This window comes from Colias eurytheme, chromosome 3 (genome assembly GCF_061535395.1).
Source record: "Colias eurytheme isolate Ceu_HAF_F1 chromosome 3, ilColEury1 Martin Lab GWU primary, whole genome shotgun sequence".
In the NCBI taxonomy this organism is placed as follows: Eukaryota; Metazoa; Arthropoda; class Insecta; order Lepidoptera; family Pieridae; genus Colias; species Colias eurytheme.
In genome coordinates, this window is record NC_142982.1 from 1,291,368 (window position 1) to 1,303,861 (window position 12,494).

Here is a 12,494-nt window from a genome sequence, read left to right on the forward strand (position 1 = left end):
GCTGCGGCTATTGAGAGTAAAGGGGAGGCACTAGCCGTTAGTCTTGACGTCGCAAAAGCCTTTGATCGGGTGTGGCACCGGGCTCTTCTTTCGAAGCTTACATCATATGGACTCCCCGAGAAGTTACGCACATGGATAGCCAGCTTTCTTGCAGCACGAAATATTCGGGTCTTGGTCGACGGATCGAGCTCGGATCTTATGCCTGTGAACGCTGGCGTCCCCCAAGGCTGTGTTCTTTCACCCACACTATTCCTTCTGCATATCAATGACATGTTACAAATTAGTAACATTCATTGCTATGCAGATGATAGTACTGGAGACGCCTCTTACACTGGCCATGCTAACTTCTCGCAAGAAACTGTTGATGAGTGCAGAAACACTCTGGCGTTGAGAATTGAAACTCTTTTGGGAGAAGTTTCAGAGTGGGGTCGTCAAAACCTCGTCGAGTTTAACCCCGCTAAGACGCAACTGTGTGCTTTTACGGCCAAAAAAAAGCCATTTGAATCAGCTCCCCTCTTTTTGAACACTCCCCTCAGCGTCAAGCCTAGCATCGCAATTCTTGGCGTCAATGTTTCTAATGATGTTCAGTTTCGCGATCATTTGGAAGGTAAAGCTTCTCTAGCTTCTAAAAAACTGGGCGTCCTTAATAGAGCGAAGCGGTACTTCAAGCCTGATCATCTTCTTTTACTTTATAAAGCTCAGATACGGCCACACATGGAGTACTGCTCACATCTCTGGGCTGGTGCCCCGTTTTACCAACTCCTTCCACTTGATCGCGTACAACGTAGAGCAATTAGAATGATTGGCGATCCAAGACTTAGCGATCGGCTTGACCCTCTTGCTTTGCGTAGGGACATTGCCTCGCTGTGTGTCTTCTATCGCATATACCATGGGGAGTGTTCAAATGAGCTATTCGAGCTCATACCTGCTGCGGAATTCCATCACCGCACCGCCCGCCACAAAGCCAAGTTCCATGCATATCATTTGGACCGCTGGCGAACGAGTACCGTACGCTTCTCGCGTCACTTTTTTCCACGTACCACCACCCTGTGGAACAGTCTACCAAGTTCGGTATTCCCGCACTTATATGACATGGACTTATTTAAAAAGAGAGCCTACACCCACCTTCGAAAGTCGGTAACAGTCTCACAAAGGTAACTTTGTGAGTGCTCATGGGCGGTGGTGATCACCTCACTAGGTGACCCACCTGCTCCGTTACCCGCTCTATTATAAAAAAAAAAAAAAAAAAAAAAAAAAAAAAAAAAATGGTTTAGTTGACAATAACTCAGCGTTCCCCCTCTTAAAATCCTACTCATTTATTTTAGCATTACCCTATACTTTGTATAAATCCCCCTCCAATCCTATCTTTTGCTCTCCTTTTGAATCCCTTCTTTTTCGCCCAAATATTGAATTTTTTAAAATTTCAAAACAATCTCCCGACGCCAATCATAAATTCAACAGCATTTTAGCTGAAAATTGGAATGGATGGACTCCAATTTTCACTGATGCTTCAAAAACCTCTGATATTGAAAACGTGGGTATAGCTGTCTGGATACCAAAATTTGCCATTATGTTGTGTCGTAAATGCCCTCCAGTAACATCTACCTTTGTGGGCGAGGCTTTAGCTCTGTTAGAAGCGGTACTCTACGTCCTATCTCATAAGCTGACTAAATCGATTATTTTCACAGACTCCAAAAGTTGTTTACAGGCATTGACTTCTAATCAATTTCGTTCAAAGGTGAAATATCCGGTAATTATTAAATTAAAAGAAGTCCTGTTAGAATGCAAAGTAAATGATATTGATGTTACCTTGGCTTGGATTCCTGGACACAGTGGTATCACAGGTAATGAGTCCGCCGACCTGTGTGCTAAAGCAGCCATTAATATATCATCAGAGACTCATGAACTTACATACTCACATGACATTGTTGCACTTGCGCGCCCTAGACTTTTTGAAACATGGAAGGATTTTTGGTCTATGTCAAGTAGAAGTAAGGGCAAATTCTACCGCTCTATACAAAATGATATTCCTCCAAAACCATGGTTTTTTAAATATAAGGACATCCCCAAAGGTGTTACCTCTACGATCTGCCGTATTCGACTAGGCCACGCAAGTACTCCAGTGCATCTAGCAAAAATCAGGGTGAGGGACAACTCAATTTGTGAATGTGGTATTGATGAAGCTGACCTGGACCATATCTTTTTTAACTGTACAAAGAATTCTTCCCTATATGATAACCTTCCTCCTACCGTTCCTCGTCCTACTAACATGCAATCCCTCCTCTCATTAATTAGTACTCGATTTGTTTATGTTATATCTAAATTTATTATCTCTAACAAAATAAAACTGTGAATATTTATCAAGCGTCCAAATATTGTAGATTTTAGTTTTTATGTTATACTTTGTACATAGTTTACTGTTCGTCCTTTATAACAATTAAATTAACCTGGTGTTGGGAATTTCTATATATTGTGTGTGTCATTTTTTTGTTGTAGATATCTGCGCTTGACTGATACATTTCAGTTTCTTATAAATCTATGAGATGTAAAACTATCCACAACGTGACATTGGCAAAATTGTGGCAACGCAGCACTGCCATTTATAAAATAAAAATAAAAAATAAAAATAAAGTGTAAAATTAAATAAAATATTCGACCACTGTAAGCTGTAACAGCGGCGATTTCGGGGTGGGCCTATATTTCTAAAATCTGTTTTTAATAAAACCACCAGAACATTATTATAGTATCCTAATGTCAACATAAAAAAAAAATATTATTCCATAATCTACCAGGAGAGCATAATAGACTGGGACGGTGGGGAGCTCGGCGCTGGCGGGGCTTTACTAGCGGCATACGGGCGGTTACTCCTTGATGGGGAGCTAAAGGTGAAAGCGCACGAGGATCAGAAGCTGCGCTCCAGATACGTGTTCGTGTTCGACAAGCTGATGCTGCTGTGTAAGCCGGTTAAGGTGAGGATTTTGTTGGTCTATGGTTAAATTTTGATGTTAAAATTTTCTTGAGTTGTGTTGATTTTTGTATTGTAATTTCTTATTCTTATGAAATTAATACCAAAATAATGAGATTAAGTAAAAATAATGTTTTTTGTCTTTAATCATGAAAATGAAAATACTGTAAGGGTGCTTTTTACCACCAATAATGTGTGGCAAGGAATGTGTTTGTACCAATCATATTGCTTCATTTAGTTTGAAGTTTGAAGCGTTTAGCGTTTATTTGTTATTTATGAAAAACATTCCTCGCTACTCATCCTGTCACCTTATTGGTGCAAAAGCGTCCTGAATGTCGTAGTAGACCTTTATTTATATTTGCAAAATTTTGTGAAGGCACATCCTATATACAGGGTGTAATCGTTAAGTGTGCACAGGCGATTTTTCCGTAAGTATTACAGATAACAAAAAACTTTAAACTGATATCGAAAGTACTTAACCTAATGAGTAAAATGGCCGTAATAAATTTTTAAAAATAAATCGAGAAATATCAAAAAAATTATCTTTAAACCCCATACATTAAGTATGAAATATGAATATCCCATATACATTTAATATGAAAGGTTTTAGCTTTCTTTTTCTTTTTTGGTTATCTACTTCGCAAATTTTAAGTGGCATTTTCACGCATTTTCCGGATATTTTCCGGGGATTTTCCGGGCATTTTCCATTCTTTTTTCGGACATTTTCACGCATTTTCCGGATATTTTCCAGGGATTTTCCACGCTTTTTCCGGACATGTCCACGCATTTTCCGGACATTTTCCAGACATTTTCCGAGCATTTCCCGGGGATTTTCCGGATGTTTTCCAGACATTTTCCGGACATTTCCCTGGCATTTTCCGGGGATTTTCCAGGCATTTTTCACGCATTTCCCAGACATTTTCCGGATATTTCTCAGGCATTATCCGGGGATTTTCCAGGCATTTTCCACGCTTCTCCCGGACATTTTCACGCATTTTCCGGATATTTTCCGGACATTTTCACGCATTTTCCGGATATTTTCCAGGGATTTCCACGCTTTTTCCGGACTTGTCCACGCATTTTCCGGACATTTTCCGAGCATTTCCCGGGGATTTTCCGGATGTTTTCCAGATATTTTCCGGACATTTCCACGCATTTTCCGGATATTTTCCAGGCATGTTCCGGATATTTTCCAGGCATTTCCCAGACCTTTTCCGGACATTTTCCGAGGATTTTCCAGGCATTTTCCACGCTTTTCCCAGACATTTTCCGGACATTTCCCAAGCATTTTCCACGCTTTTCCCGGACATTTTCACGTATTTTCTGGATATTTTCCGGGAGCTTTCCGGGAATTTTCCTGGAGTTTTCCGGATATTTTACAGGCTATGTCAGGGAAATGTCCGGAAAATGCCTGGAAAATATCCGGACGTTTCCCTGACATAGCCATGAACTCGAATTGACCGTAATTTATTTTTCCTTACATTTTTATCATATTTTCCTTCTTTTCTAATGGGTTTCACTTTCATCCTACTGTTGATTTGTATTGATTTTTTTTGTTTCAAAAATTATCGGACCTGGTCTAATATATCACGTCATTATTCACGTGCAGGACAACCAGTACTCGTACCGCGTGGGCATCCGGCTGGCGGAGTACCGCGTGGAGGAGGGCGGCGGGCGGCGCGCCCTGCGCACGGACTCGCGCTGGGCGGCGCACTTCTACCTCGTGCGGCACACCAAGGAGGCCACGTTCACGCTGTACGCGCGCACCGACGAGTGCCGCCGCAAGTGGCTGAAGACCATCCAGGATGCCATGTGAGTGTCCCACTGACTGGACTCGCGTATCCCTAGTGTGAGTTTGATCGAGTACGAAACGTTACTATCGCGTCTGCGTCACAGCCGAATTAGTATGGAAAATCGAACAGCGCCCCTAGCGGACTTATGGGGAAGCTTTGATTCCCCATACAAATTTCGCTGTGACACAGACGCGATAGTAACGTTAACAAACTCACACTAGCCCCTCTGATCCTACTCGCGGTGAGAACTCCCACCCCTTCTACACTTCCGCCCAGTTGCGTCAATACTACGCGAGTTCTGCTTCGAGCGCTGAACGTAACTATAAGCTTGTCTGCCTTTATGAACAAGCTTTCCGCCAGCGGCTTCGCCCGCGCAGCCACATAATAACCCACATAGTTCCCATTCCCTTGGAATTTCCGGGATAAAAAGTAACCTATGTGTTATTCTGGGTAATCAGCTACCTACATACTAAATTTCATTAAAATCAATTCAGTAGTATTCGCCTGAAAGGGTAATAAACAAACTTACATCCATCCTCACAAACTTTCACATATATAATATTAGAAGGATAATAATATTTCTTAGTTTTGAAACTACATAATCTGTATTGGATGGAAATGAATTTAAATTTAAAACTTTTAAATACCCTCCTTGTATTCCAGAAAATAACCTTCCACTTGAAATAGAGTAACTCAAAAATATCAATTGCAATTCATTAATTTCATTTAAGATTTTCAAATTAATAACAATTCTCATATTTCAGAGACAATTTGGAACCAGCTGGATGCCGCAATACGAATCATAAGTTTGTTCTACACACATTCGAGAAACCAGCTACATGCCATCACTGTTCGAAATTCCTCAAAGGGAGAATATTCCAGGTGCGTAAGGGCCGATTTTTCAATGCTTGGTTAAAACTTATCTGTCCAATAAAGTATTACACGATAATATTAAATCGTCACGTAAACTGTCAAATGCGGACAATTAGAATCAAGTAGAATACGTTTTTAAAATGGTAGTTTGATACATTATTCGACGAATAAGTTTTATCCAAGGATTGAAAAATCAGCCCTAAATGTATAAAATTCTAATTATCTCTTATTCTTGCCATTTTATATATTGAAACCGTATTAGATTTCAATTCGCTTCGAAACATGCTTAAAAACTATTTACTAAGAAAGATTTACGGTGTTATCCCTAAATAAGTGTACACATCTTGTTTGTTGTTCTTCTAGGTGGGTAATAAATTTTTTTTATTTTATTTGTATAAGAAAATAACAGTTATACATGCTTACAATTAAAAAAGTGCTCAAATTCACAATGACCACACAACATGTTCTATTATTAAAAAAAATGTTGTGTGGTTTTATGAAACCACGGTAAAAGTGAAACTGTTCGAACGATTCCGAACACTGCTTTATACCTACTCGGCAGCCAACCGTCACGCGACATGCGCTACACAGATCAAAAAGTTTGAGACGATGTCATAAAAGTTTCACTTTAAAAACAACCTATAAAAAAATAAGCCAAGCAAATAATCTGCAAATTGTACTGACATCGACAATAATGGGGAATATTCATGTTTTTCTTTTTTGTCTTAAATTAAGGTGATTGCAACGATCTGTTCCCAGCCAATATCCCGCTAGATGGCGCTGAATTCTACATTTCTAGTTTATTTGAGTTTTTGCGTAATTGGAATAGTCATCAAACCTAGGAATAGTCATGGCGGTTACTGAATATTATATTTTATTGAAATATGTTATATCATTGCCTTAAAATCCACCCAATTCGGTAAAATTATGCGTTTTAACATCTGTCATTGCATACAGGGTCGTTTACACACACAGACGTATACAAAAATGATAAAGATTTAACTCTAGATGGCGTGAATGTAAAGCGCGTCACACACGGTGAAGATACTACCTATAATATTTTATCTAATCTAGTAATATTTTATATTACAGTATCTTAAGGTATCCGGTATCAGCGTTCTGACCATCATTTTTTTCTTTTTTCGCTGTAGAACCGCCATCCTGTTACAAATGACCCACAAAGGAGAATGACCACGGGTGGTATCGGTAAAATTTTAGTTGTGCCACGTATTCGTTATATTGTTAATTCCTATTTGTATTTATAATGATCATATGTATCAATATTAAGTCTTAATTAAACCGTATAAATTGAAATAATAGTAAAAGTAAAAGTTTTTCTTTTGAAACATGTATGACTACGTATGGAATCGGTAAAATACTAGTTGTGTCACGTGTTCGTGATATTGTTAATTCCTATTTGTATTTATAATGATCATATTTATCACTATTAAGTTGTAATTATACCGAATAAATAGAAATAAAAGTAAAAGTTTTGTTTTGACACATACCTATATCTATCTCTCTTGCAAACGTCATATGTCATAGTTTCTATTTGAAATGTCAAATGAATGTGTTCGACGCATTGTTCGATGTTATTTTGAAATAATGTTTAAATTACGATTTACTTTTCACATTTGTCTTGTAAATTAAAATATTACCTATGTAATAAATGTAAAACTTAACGTTCATCGTTAGTTTAAACTCGATTAAGTAGTTTTTTGAAGTGTTGAATAAAACTATTGTTTTATTTTTATTGTCGCGAACTGCGGCTTATTTACATAAAAACTTTAATCATATCTAAAAGTACTAACATCAAGCTTTAAATTGAGCTATATTTCATCTTGACACAATAAGTTTGATTGCGATACCAAGTGCCATAGTCACTTGGGCAATCTCCTGTGGTTTTCATTTTTCTGTATGGGTAGACAAAACTTCAAAACGCCACCTGCTACGGTTTATATTATTATGAACGATTAGCTTTCCGCCCGCATTTTCAAAAAAAAACCCGTATAGTTCCCGTTCCCGTGGGGTTTCCGGGATAAAACCTATTCAATGTGTCCAAGTTACGTTCTATATGTGTGCTAAATTTCATTGTAATCGGTTCAGTAGTATTTGCGTGAAACACACACATACACATCCTCACAAACTTTCGCATTAGTAGGAAGTAGGATTGTTATAAAAATAAAAGTTATATTTGTTGGCGTAAACTATTTTATTGTAATTTTGGGAAATAAATAATGTCAAAATTGATTACCTACAATAAAACGCAGTTTTATTTTATTACCTACATTACACTATTGTTTTTTTTTTTATCAAAACATGTATTTGAAGTAGCAAATATGATATTATGCTGATCCAAGCATTTTCACTCAAAACTAATATCACTAATGATTTGTAAAAGTAAATTATTTCAAAATACATTTCATAACCAACAAGTAAGAATAATTATTCATACAACAACAAATCAAAAACACTATTTACTATGGAAAAAAAACCAGGAAGGTGAAAAACATATTTACGATTTCGATGCACTCGACTTTTAGTAAAATAATAGGTAAAAATATTATTATGGTTTTGATCACAGACATATCTGTGGTTTTGATTTTAGCTACTAGTATCAGAAAGCTGCGTGTTCAATGCACGTCGGGGTCCCACAACTGTGGAGGAAGGAAGGTAGAATACCTCCATCGAATAAGTGAAGTTTCTCGACATACTCGATTTGCCGGCCGGCCTCAATGAAGATTGTCCGAAAGTTGTATATGTGCTCTGTAACGAAAAAATTTCGCTAGCGCGATTCAGAGTGAGGTGTCGTACAATATACCTAATGAAGTTTTTCATCTTTTTATTTTACTGCAAATACAAAATAAAAATTAAACAATGGTAATGTAAATTCTAAACAAACTACTACCAAAATACAATTAGAACAAAAATCATTTGACTTGTTTATTTCACCCAGAGGCCAGAGGCGGCTCGTGACAAAATTGTATAGGTGTTCACTTGAAATAAAACAACGAAAATACAATAGCGTTCGGGATGATTTATTACAAAAAAATGAGCACCACATTTTATAAATGTCTATAACACTAAAAATTACAAAGTACAGGCTATTTCAAAACGAATTCAATGACTAGGTATCAATAATTAGTAAATCACCGAATTTGCATTCGCGAGCGTAGGTATCCATAGTGTTTGTCACTGACGGTCACTGACCTCTATAACTTATAGTTATAGAGGTCAGTGGTGTTTGTTGTGTAAACATGTATGTATTTGAGTAGTTAGTAGCATATTATATTCTGAATTTCTGATCCATGCCTATTCACTCAAAACTAATAACACTAATGATTTGTAACAGTAAATTATTTCAATAGGTAGGTATTTGAACATTTCCCAACAAGACGTAAGAATAATTATTCGTAGGTATACAAGATACAATAACAAATCTAATACACTATTTATTATTTTATTATTTACTAGCGGTCCGCCCCGGCTTCGCCCGTGGTACATGTTTACGTTTTCTCTCCATAAGAAGTAATAGCTAGAGAGCTAGCGCAAAGCTACCTGTATGTATTTGACCAGACCTGGATTTTTGTGTGTTGATTCCCCTATACCTACTATACATGAGATGAGGAGTCACTAAGCCCAGAGTGGTGGACGGGGCGCGCGCTTAGGTAAGACAGGTGGAAATTTTTGGCGAACTTTGAAACCATTTGACCACGTCTGCCATTTTGATATTTGAAAATAGATTATTATTACTATCGGAAAATAACAATGGCAGACCATTATCACGCGGATAACATTCTGGCAGACACTTATGAAAGTGCTGAAAAAAATACAATTTTGAAAGTATTTGACCAGATCTGCCATTCATATATTTTATTTATTAGGGTCTTAAAAACTTATTTTCGAAACGGCAGACATTTTCATTGCGTACAGACTTCAGCAGACAACAAAACTTTACAGACTTCAGCAGTCAACAAGACTTAGCTTCTACATGGTCAGATGTATATATGTATTACGTTCCCTGACCTTACATCAATGATTTACTTTATTAATGTTTTTATGGTCATTTACATTTAATTTTGAAAACTATGGAATAAAATTTATAAATTTGATGATACAAAACTAAATATACATTTGTAAAGAATCTCAAATATAAAGTTGTGTTGCAAATAACAAATCATCATTTAAATATTTAGTTTATTTCTTTATTTAAGAAACAATTAACAATTACAAAACAACATAAAAAAACACGCATGCATTTATTGAAATGTTCATTCATCATCACTATCGTATGGCGTTGTGTGACTCGTCTTCATAATCCATTGAATCGGATTCTGTAAAAGTAAAACGTAAATTATATAATAAAAGAAATGAGTCATTATAAACTTACCTAGTAAGGCAATGCCTTTGATGTCGCACGATGCCGCCGCGCCGCCAGTGTAGGTACTTCTGCTGCTACATGAAAATATGCTAGGGTTGCAACAAATGGGAAATAAAACAATTGTGATTATTACTATTATGATGTAATCATTTATTCATATTATGTACATTCAAAACAAATGCTATTATTAAATCTGATGTAATTATTTTTTCATAAATATATAATTATTAATTATTATTAATTACATAATATATTGCACTGTGAAATATTTACGTATCACTTTATTTTTGATGTTCTTAATTGTCTTTTATAAAATTTAAGTGACGCATTCGCATTGGGATCAACAATCCGATAAGAAAAGAATGGAGACAACATATACATAGCTTTGATTTCAATTCTACAGATACAAAATATACAATCTATCTAAAATGATACAACGGATGTTTCCTGCGTTTTCTCGTCAAAATACCGAAACAACGTAATTATTGTATAGTAGTTGGGCGTGAAAGTAAAAAAACAAATGAAAAGTGTTTTCCATATGATTATTTATTAAATTTACGCGATTAAGAATAATTTCAACGATACAATTTAGTAACCGAGAATTCAGAGGATTAAAGAAAATACCTGCCTGATCATTTTATCAAACTCTAAAAGAATTATGGTTATTTCGCATCACTCGGTTTATTAGTTTGGTAATAATTATTAAAGGTAGTTACAACCCTAGCCATTGAGTCGAACGGTAGGCAACACAATATCGACTTTGTGCGGGTACATATGGTACATTTCTTCTTGCTGTGAAGCGTAATTATTATTATTAAGATTTTTTAGGCTATTTTGAATCAGCTGTTCTAATTTAATTCTAGAAATTTATTAAAACGTGATTTTTTTAAAAGTATATTATGAGTTTATAAATACCTCAACCAATAGTTATTGTGTCCTATCCTCATTTCTTTATATCTTGGTAGTTAACTAAAGTGTTAAATTTACATAACCTCAACAACAACATTTACACTGCCACTGCACTAAAACTAAACTAACTAGCTCTCTAGCTATAAGAACCATCCTCGTACTTCAAGGGATATAATAAAAAAAGAATTATCGAAATCGGTTCAGCCGTTCTCGAGTTATGCGCTTACCAACACATTTTGCGATTCATTTTTATATATAAGACTAGCGGTCCGCCCCGGCTTCGCCCGTGGTACATGTTTACGTTTTCTCTACATAAGAACCATCCTCGTACTTCAAGGAATATAATAAAAAAAGAATTATCGAAATCGGTTCAGCCGTTCTCGAGTTATGCGCTTACCAACACATTTTGCGATTCATTTATATATATATACTAGCGGTCCGCCCCGGCTTCGCCCGTGGTACATAATATTTACGTTTTCTCTACATAAAAACCATCCTCGTACTTCAAGGAATATAATAAAAAAAGAATGATCGAAATCGGTTCAGCCGTTCTCGAGTTATGCGCTTACCAACACATTTTGCGATTCATTTTTATATATAAGAAGAAGATAAGATTATGTGAAAATAACCAGGAAGGTGAAAAACATATTTACGAAAACATAGTAACATAATATGGCTGTCGCTACAATAATTATATTTCAATTTTATCTTTTTATACCTAGTAGAACTGGCCGACGAATAAAAAAAATCGTATTAGAATAAATACAATAAATTACGGAACAAAAAAAGGATTGTAACTGAATTAGGTATGTTTGTTTCTGGGCGCACCGTTTTCGACGACGCGACGCGCGACGTAAGGTATAGGTACCTACTTTGCTAAAACAAACTAATAAAATTGTGTGTCTGTCTGAAAATTCGGAAAAGCATATTTTGCAAGTTTGTAATTACTTTGATAGTTTACCGATGTATAATAATTGTAATTGTAATTGTATAATATATAATTTGCAATGTGGTGAAATTTCATAAAAATCACGGGCCAATTTTTTGTTTTGAATCCCACCGAAAATATAATTGCGTTATTAGAATAATTAATTACTATACCTACCCACGATCAATTATTACAATATAGTCTCAAATGCATACTAGAGAAATATTGCAATTTGATTCAATTAAAATGCATAGCATACAAAAATAAATTCACAACACAAGAAATTCCGCGCGCAAATCATAGCGCGTGTCAATGAAATCAAGAATGTTTTATATCAAGCCGACGCGGACGACGACGCGACGCCGAACAAAAGTACCTACGACGGACGACCACGCTTCGAGTTGCCAAACAACATGAGTAATAAATTGTTTACAAAAAAAACAAGTTTTCCATTTTTCTGTATGAGTAGACAGAACTTCAAAACGCCACCTGCTACGGTTTATATTATGAACGATTGTTATAAAAATAAAAGTTATATTTGTTGGTGTAAACTATTTTATTGATCAATAATTTTGGAATTTAAAATTGTCAACATTGATTACAATAAAACGCAGTTTTATTTTATTACACTATTGTTTTTTTTAT

General features: G+C 35.9%; 1 protein-coding gene across 2 annotated transcripts in view; it reads left to right on the forward strand.

Moving 5' to 3' along the window:
- Vav (Vav guanine nucleotide exchange factor) overlaps positions 1-12,494 on the forward strand; it is a 34,591-nt gene that overhangs the window by 14,380 nt on the left and 7,717 nt on the right. For both annotated transcript variants that reach the window (XM_090119286.1, XM_090119284.1), the window contains exons 9-11: positions 2,793-2,969; positions 4,575-4,777; positions 5,523-5,640. In XM_090119286.1, coding sequence (XP_089975412.1) covers positions 2,793-2,969; positions 4,575-4,777; positions 5,523-5,640 — 498 coding nt within the window. The remainder of the gene's footprint in view (positions 1-2,792; positions 2,970-4,574; positions 4,778-5,522; positions 5,641-12,494) is intronic.